At 50.1% G+C, this 17,076-nt stretch overlaps 1 protein-coding gene across 6 annotated transcripts in view; it reads right to left on the bottom strand.

Moving 5' to 3' along the window:
• The window catches only part of magi2a (membrane associated guanylate kinase, WW and PDZ domain containing 2a), an 86,273-nt gene extending 84,243 nt beyond the window's left edge, over window positions 1-2,030 (bottom strand). For 4 of the 6 annotated variants that reach the window (XM_029163876.3, XM_029163877.3, XM_029163883.3 and 1 more), the window contains exon 1: window positions 1,342-2,030. In XM_029163876.3, the coding sequence (XP_029019709.1) occupies window positions 1,342-1,642 (301 nt within the window). In that variant the 5' untranslated portion in view covers window positions 1,643-2,030. The remainder of the gene's footprint in view (window positions 1-1,341) is intronic. The other 2 variants (XM_029163875.3, XM_029163878.3) reach the window with 2 other exon arrangements.
• Window positions 2,031-17,076: the final 15,046 nt, after the last annotated feature.

The raw sequence follows: 17,076 nt of genomic DNA, 5'->3' as shown, positions 1-17,076 counted from the left end.
GACGGCACCCAGCTGTGACCCAGGAGCGGAGTCTGGCGTCGTGTGGTGGGGATGAGCGTGTAAATAAGGCTTTTAGGACACTGTCTGGGAAAGAAAACTCATAAAATGGTATGTTTTTAAATGAAGACACTATAGAAGACAAGTTCATCATCTCGGAGACGTTAATGTGCCTTGGCTGCAAAGTGAAAAAACAGATCTGTTACCGAAGAGACGCTGGGAAAAAAATGTGCCATAATATTTACTTTAGAAGCACAGGAATGATTTATCAAAAACAACTTCACAGTGTAAACAACTAATGGAGCAAACGGAGAATATCAATCACATCCCAGATAGTGGAGGTTTTAATGTTTCATTAAAGAGCGGCGTTCGTTTCTTTGGGCCTTTTCAGCGAATCCCCCGCTGAGCCGCTCGCACACAAGCACTTGGATCCGAAGCCTCTTTTGGGTTTTGCTGATGTTTCACCCCAGAACGGGAGGCAGACGGTGCCGTCGGCGGCGCGAGAGCGTCTCATCCGCGGGACCGGGTTTGGACTAACGGACCCGACCTGGGTCTGAGCTTAACCAGTACCCTCCCACTGTGATGTGGACTTCTGCTGCGTCCACGGCCTTCACCAGTGAGCTAACACTGACCTTATCACGCTTCACGCTGTTTCTAATTTCCTGTGACATCACTATAATGTTGAAATACGGACTTGGGGATTTGCGCTTATATTTATACAGTATCCGCTCCCCAGTCCAATTTAGTCAGCTCCATGCAGCACAAATTGGATAATAAATATTGCATAACTAAAGGTCTTGGCAAAAAAAAAGTGCAGTACATGATTAAAAGGTTAAAGTGGAATATAGTGCGATGTTTTCTCCTCCATAAAGTAAAAAAAATCCATAAGAACAAGTATCTTCATTAAATCCCGGCCTGTTTGTCACTGGATATAATACTGCTTCAGTTTACTGCTAAACAATCATCCTTCTCTATGGACTCGTCACTTAGAACTGTAAATCGTGTGATTTCTCTACATTTATAAGTCACTATGAGTTCAGATTCGCATTAGTCAGGTGGTGGTTGCAGCGTCCGTCTCCTCAGCAGCTGCTGGAGCCTGGGACACGTAACACACCCCCTCGTCGCGCCTCAACGCCGCTCCGCTACATTGTTTCTTTAAAGAATTCCACTTTCTGGCCAAAGTTACAAGCACGCCCCGCAAAAGTTACATTTCCCCACCGCGTTGCCCCGCAGCCTCGCGCTCAGCGCGGCGCGGCGCCGTCAGAGCCGAGCGGCGCCCACGGAACGTAACGGTTTTCAAAAATGTCCGAAAGAGCAGGACGTGCGTAAAGTTCGCTCGCTCACCTTGCCTGACGCACTTGAGCCGCAGCGGGTCCCTGCTGTGTCTGGCCACGGCGTGGACGTCCCTGGTGGTGAGTCCCGCCACCGGGGTGTCGTTGACTTCCAGCAGGAGTTCATCCTGGCACAGTTTGCCGCCGTCGCACGCCGCTCTGCCCGCGAGCGGCTCGCCGATAACCGGGAACTGTCCATTCTCCGCGCCGCCCTTCAGCTCCAGCCCCAGCGCCCCCTCCTCGCTCCTGCCGAGGACACTCTCGTGGACTTTGCTGGTCCAGTGGTTCTTCCTCTTCTTCAGGGTCTTGGACATGGCTCAGGCGAGCGAAAACCGCATGAGTGCGGCCGCGGAAGAAGTTGAGTCGCGCTTTGAAGTCCGCCGGTGTCGCCGTAACGCGTCCAGGCTCAGCAGCCAGCGTCACTTGGATCCATGTCAGCGCACACGCTCACGCGCACAGCAGCTGGATCATCAGTCTGCCCGAGGAGGAACTAGGAGCTGCTACGCTCGTGATGCCTTCACGGGCCGTTTCAGAAGTCGGCGATGACAGGGAGCGCTCACAAAAAGCAAAAAAGTAGGGTGGAAGTTTATCAGACTTAGAGTCTCACCACCAAAGTAGAGCAGGACAGGAGCAAACTCCTAACAGTGACATGTTCAGATGGTAATGTTTACAGTTCTAATTCTGTTTGTAAAATAAAGTAAAGTACGGTGTTTTTACAACTTGACGAGAGACACTTGAAGGCAGCATCCAGCTCGAACCAACCAAACTGACCCGGATGTGGAGGCTGAAGGAGGAGGAGGAGGAGGAGGAGGAGGAGAGAAGCCAGGGTTTTCCCAAATCCAGCTTTTCCATGGAAAAAAAGAAGAAGAAAGTAGCATACGGCAGCAGAGATGTGTCGCTGGAGGCTTCTCACACCACACGTCTCTAGTTTTTCACACTTGCGAACACAAACAACAAATGCAACAGTTTATGAAAGAACCCATTGTTTTTGGGGGCAGGATTCCCTCGACTCTGCTCAAATAGCTTGTTTCCGTCTCTGTCTTTTGAACGTGATTCTGCATCACCTACACTATTTCTGGATAGACAAGGACTTTCAAAGGTCACTCTATTCAAAACACAGAATCTGTAAAACTATTCTGCCTCTATATATTTATTTTATTCTCAGATGAACTTGACAATAAAGGTATTTACTGTTTTAACCACCCCAAAGGTCTTCGGTGGGTGAAACGCTTTCACGGCCGCCTCGTGTTCCTCTTCTGTGTGCTCCTCGTTAACGATCCTTCAGCCCCAAGCATATTTGTACTGTCCCTCCGCCACTGCCAATGAAAAACGCAGTCAACTCGCTCTAATGGTGCCGTCATGCAGCGGTCTCCTTGTGTTTATCTCAAACTGAAGGAAAAGGACGCAAAGAAAGCAGAGCGTTCGATATAATCCATCCTGAGACGAGTGTGTGTTGTGGGTTTCGCCTTCCAATCCGCTTCCCACCCGCTCTGAGCTCGTACAGTATCCGTGGCCCGCCGCACAGATATACAAGGGCAATTGTTGTATCCACGCTGCAGAGGTATTAATCACAGCAGGTTAATCGCATTCAACCTCAAAATCCTGTTTGTCTCATAACAAATGAAAAACTCCCATAATGAGTGGAGAGAAGTTGGTTTCCCACACCAGGGGCTGTTTGGTGCTGATGTGACTGAGCATTGTTTACTGCGGTGTGTTGTAAAAATAAATGCACGTGAACAATGCAGGATCTGTGACTTTCCTTGTACAACACAAGCAGAACTAAAAATATGGCAGACACACACTCCCGTTCAACTGAATTATCTCCGTCGAGCACAAGGAGACAAATGTGAACAACCTGCACACAGCGTTGCAGTCGCCCTCCCCCTGAAAGCAGCGGCGCTGCCCTTGAGTTGTGATGGCAACAAGGCGTCAGACAATGCATCGCTTTAGCCTCGGTGGGATTTGGAGCGGCGCCGGAGCATTCCAGGGGTGGGAGCAGCGCCGGAGCGAAAATGAAAGGGAAAGAACGCGAGAAGAGGAAGAGGAGGGGAGTGTTTTAACAAGGCCAGGAATCCTGGAGGCAGCGTTTGAACAAGGAGAGGAATGCCCTGCGCCAGGCAGAAGAGGAGCAGGGAGGAGGACGAGGAGCGTGGGCCGGGGAGAATGTGTTTCACAGCCAGATGGGAGGCGATGGGCCCGGCCCGGCCCGGCCCGGCCCGGCCCGGCCCGGCCCGGCCCGACGCCCCCGGGACCGCGCGATGTAACGGTTATGACAGGATGAAGTTAACGTCCACTCTGTTGGAGCGAACGCCACCGTCCTCGCATCGGGTTCGGGCCTCTCAGCTCCAGTCCAGCAGAACCCCTCATGTCACAGTGGAACCTATTGTAATCTTCCAGTCCTGCACGCAGCCAGGCCCCGCGCTGGTCAGCATTCAGGCCTCTTCCTCCCCATCCCCAGGGGAGAACCTCCCTGCAGGGACTTCATTGTCCTCCAGTCGTACCTACTTCGGAGCTGCACCTGTTATTGTCTCACCGGAGTTTAGTCAGCTCCATGTTGAGATTACTGCAAAGCCAGTTAATCTGGTCCTGCCATCACAGGAGCTTCCAGCCTGTTGTCCTTCTCCTCCCCCGGCGATCAGAGCCTCGTTCTTTCTCGGTCCTTCTGTGGTTTTTATGTGCATTTTCTCTCTTATTGGTTTGAGGCTTATAGAACAGACGACCTTCTGCGATGGGAATATGATAAAGGCTTCACCGCGTGTGGTTTTACATTTACTTGCTGCTGCAGTGTCATAACAGTCCCAGCTGTCGGGACCACGCTGACCTGTTTATGTTATTACAGGATGAGCCTTTAAATTTAAACTCTAAGTCCGGCCCGTGAGCGGCTCCTCTGCCCGGACCCCCTGCTGGGTCTCTCGCTGACGCTTTACTCTGTGTGCATCCAGAGACGGAGACTTTGATCGCTGGGCTGCTTTACCTTCAACTGCTCTGTTGTCTGATTGTTAATTCATTCGTCCCACTTACGCTATTGCACCCAATGATTTAGGCAGGATTCTGGAGCAGCCACTTCAAAGCTCTCCGACAATGCCCCCCCCGCCCCCCACACACACACACACGCTTTCTATCAGCTCAGGCAGATAAGTGTCGTTTCCAAGAGCTTTTAACGGTCTCGAAGTCCGCAAAGGAAGAAAAATCCTCTGTTTTCCTCTCGCTGGGATAAAGTTGTTCACACTATCACAGGCCGTCATCTGTCTTTACCACTCGGTCTTCACAGGCTCCTTCATCCATCAGAGGGGAGGCAACGACTCTATTGCCATGCAATCAGCTACATGAGAGCAATCCAGCAGGGACAGGTCCTCAAACCAGAAGACTGGGATTTTGATAAGACGCTCCACATGTCTCTTAATGGGAATGAAAGATTTTATTGTGGATTAGACGAAAGGGCAATTTTACTGCAAAGAAGACCAGAGCAGCAGCAGATGATGTGACGCTGAGGGCCGAGCGCTTTTAGCCACAGATACCGGGGCCATCGCTGAGCATCACCATCCCTCCGTGCACCACAGCGTTTCATAAACACTTCAAACGATTAAATCAGCCTCATGTAGCCAGTCTGAGACTCCATCCTCTAAAATCTAAATCTGCAGACTAAGTGTGGCGAATTCTCCAGCCGCCAACCTGCCACCTAAAGAGACACGGTGTCACAGCCTGGCATAATCCTGGATTTAAAGCAGCGAGTGGCGTCTGTTAATCCACCACGCAAACACCGCAGGAGCGCCGCCGGAGACCGAGCACCCTCACATCTGCCCGGGCTCGGAGGCCGTCCAGAGTTCAGGCGGCCGAGGCCGAGAAGCAGAGGGGATTAAGAGAGCAGAGCTAATCTAACGCTTGTGCTTCAGCCCATACGTCTAATTAATACCCCGGCAGCTACGCGAGCCCCTGCTCCTTTGCCCTTTTTGCTAGTCCTCGTTTGTCCACAGTGAAGGAGTTTGTGTTTCCAGACGCGGCTAACAGGGGCGCTAAGCCTCCGTCTGATGCTAAACGATCGGGTGACCTCAGGCAGGCTTTTCCCAGAGGCTCGCTTGGTATTCAGCCCACAGACCTCCGCCCAAAGAAGCTCATTGATCAGCGGCTCCTTAAGATGCTCTGTGTTCGTTTAGTCAGGAGTAACTGTTACATCACTGTCACAGAAGACGGATAAAGGGCCGGGAAACGAGCGTCGGTCGCTGTTTTACAGGAGGCTCAGAAGCAGCTCGGCAGGAAAGCGGAGAGGAAGCGCGGGGCGAGCTGGTTGAGGCCGATGGCCGCCGTCATCCTGTTCTACCTCACGCCTGCTGGGATGCAGGTGCATCCTGAAACGGCCCATTCATCCCCGTGACCAGCGTCTCACCTCCGGCCAAAAAATATCACGTCTGCACCAGACTTGACGGCTTCACGTGACCTAGTTATTAAATCAAGTCATTGTTCCAGCGCTGTCATTTCGACACTTCCTCTGACATAAAGGAGAGAGGGAGGCAGTGCTCACATGAAAGCGTCAGTTCAACAGTGACCCCTGCTGTAGAGTGAGGCCCGGTCTCCCTTCCCTCAGGCAGGGAAGCGAGTGGCTGTTCCCACTGTGTCCAAATGCGATTTACATAAACTGCATCATCAAATTAAAGGTCGTATGAGTCCATCGCCCTTAAAAACACAGGAACTGATGAATCCTTATGAATATGTACAAGCAGGGAATGAAAGATTCAAGATTCAAGATTCTCTAAAAGGCTGACAAAACACAACCAACACAACTTCAACCATTCACTCCTGTTCATCCTTCATGTATATTTAACTATGAGGCAGACGAAAGAATTAGAAGTAGTCCCACATGACAAACTGATTGTTCTGTTGCAATGATGAATTGATTTAATTCACGCGTGACCTGAGCCTAAGTGTTTTCCTTCAAGGCCAAACTCAGCCATCAGCATTCAGGCCGGATGAGCCGCAGCCTCGTTGCGTACAAGGCTCGAGTGTCAGCTCAATTGAGATTCTGTTCAGAGCGGAGGACATGCAACGTGAGAAGGTTTCTCCTTATGCGAGATTAACAAAGCAGGAGGTTTCAGACGGAGCGACATCACCTATCGGAGGTGAGGCTTGGGGGGAGATGTAGGAGGGTGGGGATGAAGCCATCCAGTGCCATCACCGCCCGCGTGAAGGAGGGAGGAGATCTGGGCTGCAGACGTACTTTATGTTTACAAATGAGCTCCAGAGGAGATGGAGTCAAGGGTGATGTGCTCAGTTTGTGTCTGATTCACAGACTGAGGAGGAGGAGGAGGACTGGGATGGTTCTGGGCCTGTTGTACATGATGGAGCTGGTTAGCTTAGCGTAGCTTTGACAGCTGCTTCAGGTTCACCTGGACTGGCAGCAGCTCACATCCTTGGTTTCAGTTCCAGGGGCTCACATGTTTCACCGCAGGGGGTCTTTATCTCAGAACGAGTACCAACCGTTTAGTGACTCGCAATCGAATTGGTCTGTGGAATAAAGAGAAGAATTATGGGAGGAATATGCGTCAACTCAGTGAGCAACGACGACTCTTATCAGGAAGACGCAGGACATTGGAGCGTTTACATCAGCGGAGGGTGAGAAACCGTCGGAGGGGAGCAAACGCAGACGTCGGGCATCTCTTAAGTCAGAATCCATTTCAGAGGAATGTTATTGCTGCAGGCGATCCATACATAGCTTCTGTATCTGCCTCCATCTTTGTGCTCGTCTCTCCTCCCACTTGCTTTGCAGTGAGTCAACCTCTAAACAGTTACCAATCACACAGCGGCTCTGACGCAGTGATGACAGAGGAGGTCTCTGCTTCTGTCAGACGTCACACGGCCGTGGAACCACTAACACCACATCCTCCGCCTGAGCCTCAGTCTGAGCGTCAGCGTGAATCCACCACAGTCTGACTCAGTAGTCGTCATGTGGCTGAAGGATGAGGCGGCTGAGCTGAAATGAGCTGAATGCTCGACTCGGCACACGGAGGCGAGTCAAGCTTTCATTTGCCTGAACACCTTTTTACCTTGAAGTCACGATGAGTTACGAGCGTCAGAATGATGAGTGACTAAAGAAACCGGCAGATGAGCCTTTATTTCCTTTTTATTGACGTGCACCTGATGGAACCAGGAACACGTGGGCCCATCTATTTGTGCTGAGGCATCCTCACGCTCCACAGAATGAGATGGCTCACTGCTGCGTTAAAGCCAGGTCGCAGCCTCCGTAACATCGCTCAGCCTGGCAGATACAGGAGCCAGTGAAACTGGATCGTTCCCCTCAGAGACGCGCGGCAGGATAAGAGGCTGAGCTGCATCGGTGGACGTCGCACGCTAACCACAACTCAATTATCCAGGCCCAGCAGAGAGAACACCTGCCCCGTGGAACGGGTATCACTCACAGCAGCTTAAGCGTCCTCATCACTGCTGTAATTACAAAGATATGACTTCATTACACCCAATCCTTGCTCTATTCTTGCAGCTGCACCAAGTAAAGGCTCATTCATGCACCTGACGTCCTTCAGTCTTCTGACACCGCACCACTGCAGGTGTCTTTACAATCCAGCCCCCACTTAAAAACCTCAATAAAAAGAATCCATCTACAGTACTATGATTACGAGAAATGGAGGCCGCACAGTTAATTGTGTTGCTACACAGCGTACAAAGAAGTGAATTAGCACAGCATAAGTAGGGGGTGTGCGACCAACGCAGGAAGCAGATGGGAGGGATGCTGGAGGGATTATAAGCATTAGCACTAGCTACACCCTCCCCAGCGCGCCTTGTTATTAGCTGGCAAATTATATCATCACCAGGCCGCCAATGTCTTCACTGTGAGAATCTATGACGCGAAGGGAGACCAGGAGTAGCGAAGCCCAGTGAGGAAGCATCATGAATAATTTAACTGGACGAGTCTGGACGAAGAGATCTGATTAAAACCAGACTGAAAAACACTAAAAGCCAAACACAAATCTGCAGTCGTGGTGCAAAAACAGGAAACTGCTGGGGTCCGACAACAGCGCCCTGGGGTCCGCCTGCGTCCCCGAACTGCTCGTTTAGAAATAATAGTTCAAATAGTGGCTGCAGCCTCGTTGGTGGAGTGTGTGGCACGGACTCCTGCTTGCTCTGAGAATGACTTTCACTTCAGAGTGAAACAGGAAAACCAATGAGAAATTCATAAATGGGACTGCAGCCAAAACAATCTTTGCAGCCACCCATAGGCTCTGATGTCCGACTCACAGCCCCAACGCCGAGCTGGAATGAAGTGTAGATGCTGAGAGAGCCAAATGTGGCTCCAGCTGTAGGTGGGGGTTAAGTGGAGATGTAAGGAGAAGATCTAAGAGGTGATGATGATGATGCTCATGAGCCTAAACCTCCTGCCAGTGTAGCTCATGCATCAATCAATTACTCTGAATAAAAGTTATTTTGTGCCAGACATCTTTCTTTGCGTAAATCCAGTCAAGACATGAGCTCCGGTTCAGAGGGCATTGATGTTTATTATACATAATTGATTGCTCGCGGCCTCTTTTGGGATTTCCTTTGATGAATTATGAGACAGTTTACTTCTGGAGCCCTGTTCAAAGTTATGTTTAAAGTGGTTCTTGAAGTCAAAATCTATTTGACTTGAACATTTGCAAAACAACATTTTAGTTAATATTGGGGAAAATGGAGAAGTGGAAGATGTCACGCCTCCGAAGGGTTTCCTCATTTTTCATCATGCACCTTTTGTCTCACCTGTCACTCAAGGGTTCCTGAAGCACTTTGATGAACTCGGCTGCTCCAGTCTAGTAGATGTTTTAGAGGAGCATATTCTACTATATACTATTATCAAGTTAAGGTAAGCAAACAATCCCAAATGAATGAGCTGTAGGTGAGTGAGTGGGCGGAGCTTGGGAGGGACGGCTCTCACTTATTCTTCCAGGTTCGACATCCGTCCTGCGTGAAGCCACAACAAAGCTGTGATGGGACAAAGGTCAAACACAGAGCTGGTTCTGAGCAAGCAGCTGCCTCAGCCGCTGGCCTCCACTCCAGTCCTCCTCAGGGCGCCAACGCAACACGCAGCGGCTTTCCAATCTTCTCTGAGAGCCATCCCGGGCCAGTCCAGGGCAGAACCGGGCCATGCATAAAAGATGAGCCTCGGAATCAAGTGAAAGTGCAGGCGACAGGAGGAGGACACGCGGCTGCCCGCTGCTTCTTCTTGGGCTGCTTTTGTCATTCGTTGTCTTTCTCCCCTTTTCTTGCATCTCACGGGGATGAAAGCAAAACAAAAGCAGCATCCATCGACTTCCTGTCTCCGTCTCGCCATTTTCAAAAGGTGGATGGGGTCGTGGCAGGGTTTCATGAAAGACCCGCGTTTTTGTTTGTGAGACACGGCGAGAGGAAAGGGTGAAGGCGCAGGTCGGCTTTTGTGGAGAACGTGTTTTTATTCCGAGGGGACTCGAGGTGAAAGAGTAGACAAGGTGAAGTGGAAATGAGATATGGGGACTCAAATGAAGAGCAAGAAAGACTGTCTGTAGAAAGACACACACAGAACGCTGCACATCCACTGATGCACCCAGGCTGACGACAGAGGGCGGGGGTATTTCTGGCCTACAATGTAAACGAAAACATACAGTAACATGGTGGAGGAGAACTCCTCCATCTAAAGTGGATTATTGTGTTCAGCGCCGTCATTCCCCAACAACTTTCAGGCCTCTGGCTTTGTTTTGAAGGACGGATCACATCAAATTAATTCTTTCCTCATCATCATCCAATTTGTAATGAACGCCTGTAAAGGGAGAATTATTGCTCTGGGCAAGTCTTGTTTTTTCACAGTCTAGTGCCACCGCGTGATTGAGTCTGCTCCCCCACATCTTCCTGTCCCACCTACTACTCATCTCTGTGCTAAATCTACACGTTTAGCACTAAGGTGATGCGACTCTTTTGAATCAACTTTTCATTAACCTACAACTCACAATCAATCAATGCACACCACCCTTTTATGCTAAGCATGGATTTACTCAACTACAACAACCAATAACGAGCTGAAACAAAATGCTTAAATTAACATTTGATGGGGTTTTGTTTGCAGTTTTTGATTTTTAAAACCACCACCAGGGGGCGCCATATTAATGCATTTCTCTACACTTAAAGCAGCATTTATCAATATTTTAATAATAAAACGTGTTGGTGGTGGCCTTGGCATGAGTGATAGTGTGTAATCAGCTGTGTCATCCTGCGTGTCTGATGTGATAAGTTAATAAATAAAAGCAGCGCATTGCTGTCATAATTGGGACGTCACTATCAGAAGCCCTGTTCTGACTCTGTGCTCCTTCTCATTGCTCTGCAGCCGAAGCCGACAGCTCATCTCAGTGAGTCATGCTTCTATAATCCACAGAGATTACAGAGAGTCATGTAAGGCATCAGTATCGGCGCTGTGACTCGGCCGACGGCGGAGGAGCCAGGACCCAGAGGGACGGATGAGTTGATGTTATCCCAGTCGCTCAGAGCTGTGAACGTCACTGATGCTGCGGAATCAAATCTACTTTGTCCCTGCATTACTGAGCCTTATTGGGATCATCGCGGGTCGGCCCAGGTCGCTCATCTAGGGGCGCGTTCTCCTCACAGCAGGGTGCCGGAGGTGAAATGAGTGGTTGGGGCTGTTAGCACAGACGTATTTGGCTCGTACTGGAATATCAAACCGTCTGATCTTTCCATTTTTGCAGCTCTACAAGCGTTTGGAGCTTTCGCATCACTGTGAGCTCACCTTTAGGAGAGACTGACACTATCTGCACAGCTGCCCTGATACAAGACTAAATATTAGCTCCTTCCTTCCTCAGATCACAGACGACCACAAGACCTCTAGTGCTGGTTTCTTAAACAGTAATTGATGATGGATATTGAAGGAAATTACATATGTTAGTCAGCCTGAACATAAACGTTTGTCTGTGGGTTTAAATTCAATTCTGGGGGAAACTAAATTGCTGAAATTGGGCTGTGAAAGCTTTGAAGTGGCTCAATGCTGCTGACCTTGTTCCTCTGCAGCACGCAGGCATGTGGCGTCTCTCTCGCCTCCGTGCTGCTGCTGCTGCTTCGGAGCCGTTTAGAGGTTATGAAGCTCTACCTGCAGGCGAGGAGTGATTACTCTTTGCTAATTATTCCCGGGATGCGGTGTTACCGTCGCGTCACTCGGCTCAGATGAGGCAGTGTCTAAATTGCTTCCACAGGGCAGCCGCTATTGTTTACACGCTTTACTCCTGCTTATCACAAAGTCATTACAGCCTGAGGCCGAATGAAAATGAAGCAGTGTCCGAAGCACAGAGCGCTGCAGTGCAGGGAGTGGGACTGGGCTCAGGCTTCAGTTTGTCCAGTGAACAGAACACAACCTTCTCCTCAGCCGCCACTGAAGCATGAAAAACACAGTGGACTCAAAGGAGATCTGAACCTCTTCCACTTCCAAACTGTCCAACGCTGAATCTGAGCTACTGTTATCACTTCAAACACAACTTCTACTGGAAACCTAAAACTTTTAATAACCACTGTTATTAGTTATTGCCTGCAGTTTGCATGGGATCATCCATTTAGACAACAGAGAGCAGTGAAATGATAAGATCATATTATAATTATGATTCAACTTAATTGAAAGTCTGGACTGAATTACTCCCCAGTTAAAGCTGCAAGGTCTTATCATCGCAAAAGGCTTATTAATAATTCATCAGCTGCAGATTAATGAGGGAAATTTCAGGTGACTCAGTGTCACGCTCTGCGATTCAACAGAGGCTCCTCCATCGGCTCCGGCTCAGTGAAGCAGCCATGCTGCCCCCTGCTGGGCAGGACCGGCCGCACGGCTCCACAGGACGCTGTCCAAACAGCCGTAAAGTCGTCCTGTAGTTACGTTTGAGTCTTGATTTAAGGCATGGATTAACGTAAAGCTCACGGAGCCGCACCAAGAGGCCTCCATTGGAACCAGGGTCCGGGTGGGCGTCCATCTGCCTCAACTGTGAACCGACTGAAAACACATTTCACCACAGATAAACCTATTTAAGGGGATGCTCCCAGACGCAACGCAGCATCCTTTGACTGCTACTGCGACAAGCGCACGGGTCCGTGACAGGACATCCGCCACAGCGCAGTGTCTCAGCCTCCCGCCGGCGGGCAGCCCTGTGATGCGACTCCCAATGAGCTGCGCTGCCTGACGGGAGCCAAGGACGAGGGCGCCTCGGGTAGATACGCAACGGCAGACATGATCCCCTCTGTGGGCAAACAACGGGCTGTTGGTTCAGGGCACGATCGCCTCAGCGGGGAGGGAGAGAAACAAACACACCCTCCGGCACAAATCGATGACTTGTGCTTCTGCTTATGGGACGGACGGACGGACAGACATCAGGGACAGAGTACTTCACCCTGCGACTTATTCAATCAGTTGCTTCACTGTTCTTTCTATAAATCTGTTTCCCTTCATGCAGAAGGACGGCACGCTGCTGCACGCTGGGATAAAAGCCGCACAGATGATGTATTGATTCATAAATACTAACTTAGTGCTTGAGTTTTATGGATCTCTTGTGGCATCGCATCGCTCAGATGGAGCCATCGCCTATTTTAGTCACAGGGAATCCTCCATTAAACTCTGAGTGATCTTTAGCAAACGGGGAGCGACGAGTGGAACAGCAGCAACAATGTAGCGCTTTGAGAGGACACGTGATTGTTTCGCCTGAACACCCACCTGATTATAGTGATGAAGGCGGCGCAGGCTCGACACCAGCACACACTCAGAAATGCCTCGTCTCTGACGGACGGCAGCCGCGCGTCCTTGGATGATGCAGTTGCCACGGCAACGCTGGGTCCTTATCGCATCATCGCGCACAGAGCCGGGTTACGCCAGAGCAAGTCTTTAAATAGCCGCCAGGAGTTCGCAGCAACGCACGAGCAGACCTGCAGCTCCACGAAGTCCACAGTGGCCTTCATCATCGCTACTGTGTTTCTAGCTGCACTGAGGCAGAGTAACACTGGACGTAGTGCATCTTTGAGTGCTGAGAGGTTTTAGTGGGGAATAGCCTGAGGAGCTTACTAACAGTTAATATGAGCTCACACAAATACATTCACTAAATTGTTCGATAAATGACTCCGTTACTCCTCAGCTCCTCTAAATCCAACCAACATAACTAACTAATGAGGAAAACCAAAAATCCTGACTCTATTAACTCTAACTCTATTAGTAGTGGCAGAACTTGCAGCATGTGGTTACTTCTGAATTCGTTGCAGGGCTTTGGTCTGTCCCGTCCATGAGATGACAGCCACTGTCCTGGGTGTTGTCTAACTCTTCCTACCAAACTACTGTTGATTACCTGGGCCAGGTGTGTTCAGCCAATCAGAACAGGCCTGACCTCCTCCAGGCGATTAAGAAATGCAGTACTGCATTTGACCACACAGGTTTATGGGGGCGCCGTTTCTCTAGTAGTACGAGCTGAAATCAGACCCACTGGCTTTACATGAATGCGACAGCTTAAATAGAATATTGTGATATAAACATACTAGATATGAATAATCCATTTTACTTTTCACCTGATTCATCTACTGTTTCTAATAAACACCAGGACACACAGCTGTGCCTCTGCACCGTTGTTTCCTGCTCAGCTCTTAGTCACAGACGAGGTTACCAGCCAGTTGTGGGTGGGACTGACTCACATCAATGGGAGCGGTGTCATTTCCCAGCAGATAGAACTGTAGGAAGTGACAATAAGATCTAAACACCTCTGCGTTATTGCCCCACTTATGATACTGCACCTCAGGAAATTGGCACTAATTGGCTTCTCGCAGGCTGAGCTCATGCTCGTGATGGATGCAGCGCCGCAGAAACGACTCTAGAGGGAGCTATTAGCCAGAAGTCCGTGGGCCTTGGCATCGGCACAGTGGGAATGTCTTCTGAACACAAGGGGAACATGAACTAATCCAGTCTGATCGTCTAACTGCCCGTGTTTCATGCTCAGAAAGCCATCATAGGGATGTTTACTGCTGACAGTCAGCTCCTCCTCCCTCGCTCCGGCTCGACCGCCCTGACAGCAGTTTGCAGATACAAAGATGAGGCGGGCATGTGTGTGGATGAATAATTAAAGCCACTCTTCTGGCGCAGAACATGTGGGAACGTAAATGATTTCAAAAGACACAGACGGAGAGAGGCTGATAATTACGGCCTCTATTGATTATGTGCTTTGCCTCCGAGACTTTTTCCCTTTGTAATTAGGCATCGGATTCCGCTGGAAGTGCCTCTAAATGACCATTTACAGGATTAAATATAGATGAGTGCGGGTCTGAGCCCTGCGAGCTGCACTGCCTGCTCCATTAACAGTGGGCGAGGGGTCCGGTAAACAGTGAATCCCCTGTGTGGATTAAACACACTTTATATAAGAAAGGTGTTAATTGTTTGTTTCATCACCAGGTGCAGCATCTTCTCTTCACAAACCAGCTTCCTTCAGATGATGGGTAAAACTCCAGGGATCCCAGCAACAGCAGGTTTGTGGCCTGGTGCTGTGGAGGGTGATGCCACAGGTCTAGTAGGACTCTGTGTGACTGATGAGAGTGGAAACGCACTGTTTAAGGCCAAACGCCCTGAGGAGAGCTTGTTTTCCAGCTGTTCCTGCTGGATCCCAGTTCCCTTCTCGTCATCTTTGAACTAAAACACAATGAAGAGGCTCCACAGTTACACGAGATGCTATCGTCCACCTGATCCAGGTTTTCAGGGAACCCTCTGCATTAAAGGTTTATATTTGGTGCCTGGTGTAAATGCGTGGGATGAAAAGGCGGCGGCATCAGAGAAAGCGGGGAACAAATGAAAGCGCTGGGGGGGAATTAGGACTAATCACACGGACAGAAATGAAGACAGAGGCGTTCTCAGATGATGAGGGTGTCCATTTTTAGAGCACTTAGCTTTCTGCTCCAGCGAATAAACCGATAAAGCCCCGAAATAACATGACACCAAGTTTCATCCGAAGGCCGAAAATGACTCACGTCATCGAGAGTGATCTGACATCACCACTGGACAATGACACAATGTTCTCTGCTCCCTGAAACAAGACCCTCCCACCGCTGTCGTCGGACACCTGGAAGCATCAGGAGCTATTTATAACAGCCCCGTCCTCTCACCATGAAGGAATATCTCTGCCTTTTCCCTCTCTCTCCCTCCCTCTCGCTTCCTCGCTCGCCGTTGCCATGGAGCTCGGAATCAGTGACATCACAGGGAAAAGTGTGTGCTTGCTTACGTGTGCGTCTGTGTGTGTGTCTGCGTGTCTGAAGATGAAAGCTGGAATTTGCAGCCTGAATGAATATGGCCAGTAAAATAGCAGGTGACACACGCACACACGCACACGCACACACCCCGTATGTGTCACACAGACGTAAACACATCAAACCTCCCCACACACTGACAAGCTGTCGTCACCTCTCACGAGTGCTCGGAGGAGAAGAGTTTAATTGGGGTGATGATGATGATCATGAACATGTGGCCGACACCAACACGTCACCGGTTGCTTCAGCTGTGGGCAGTTTTACACTTCTTACATGAGACAGGAAATGACACAGACGTGCGTTAAAGGGTCAGTTCTCTAAATCGCAAATATGGGATTACGTAATTAGTGACTAACTAAACTTTACATTATTAAAATAGAAAACTGAGAACAGAGGTGACTTTGCTGTGGTTAAAAAGGGAAGCGCTACCTATGAGTGGAAGAATGTGCAGCCCAGACCGACGCTGCTCTGTCTTATCTGTGCTGCCCCAAAACCCTGAGCGACAGGAGAGCGAACGCAGCCATGGAGCAACAAGGGCCAATAAAGCCTCTATTGTTCTGTGTGTGTGTGTGTGTGTGTGTGTGTGTCCTGACCCACACACACCCCACCCTCTGTTTACTGCTGTGGGAACCGTCAGTGCCGCCCCCTTTGCTCGCTCCACCGTCTTCTAGTCTTTATAGGTGCTATAAATACAGCAGATGCCCCCCCACCCACACTCACACACTCCAACCACGCCAGTTGGCAGCGCCCGTGGGACCCGCAGACCAGCTCTGCACACGGGCTCCACCTTCCTCCAACGTGGGAGCAGCAGAGACATATGCAGAACGTTGGAAGGCCACTTGAAATGCACAGGCGCCGAGGGCATCCGTCACGTGTGCAGGCACCAACAGGGACTTTGTTCCAGTGAGACCGGCAGCCTTTCGCTTTTATGTTTGCAAACACTAGTCAAATACTGCTGATTCGGTCCACTGACGCCCGAGCTCCACCACCTGCTCTGCAGTTATTAGTGTTTTAGCTGAACGGTAAACAGAGCTGACATTTGCAGGTTATCTTTGACGCGGTCACGCGAGCAGGCGACACGCGGGACACGTCGTCTCCCGTCCGGCGCCACAGGGTTCAGCAGGTGAGCCGCAGGTGAGGTGGGCGGAGCCTGGCAGCTGGAGGGGGCAAACATGTCCTTCCTGACCAACGCTTGGGTTAGCTGCTGGCTGTGCCACTCCACCCCCCACCAACATCTGGATGCAAAACGCGTGAGTGTTTCAGTCGACCTATAGCTAAAGAGGGAGAGTTGTTGTGATGAAGCTCAACACTTTCAGTCAGTCATTAGCATGTTTCTACGTCCTGTACACACAAGCCAGCTGTTCTGCTGTGGCCAGATGTTCAGGCACGATGGGTTTGCAGCTTGAATGGGATGTTTAAAGGCCACACAGGAAGGGACAACATGGCCTCTAATTGCCCGTGTGGGACTCCCTGTTGGGGATAA

This window comes from Betta splendens, chromosome 9 (genome assembly GCF_900634795.4).
Source record: "Betta splendens chromosome 9, fBetSpl5.4, whole genome shotgun sequence".
Lineage (NCBI taxonomy): Eukaryota > Metazoa > Chordata > Actinopteri > Anabantiformes > Osphronemidae > Betta > Betta splendens.
The sequence above is the reverse complement of the archived record's forward strand: the minus strand, read 5'-3'. Positions and strand labels throughout refer to the sequence as shown.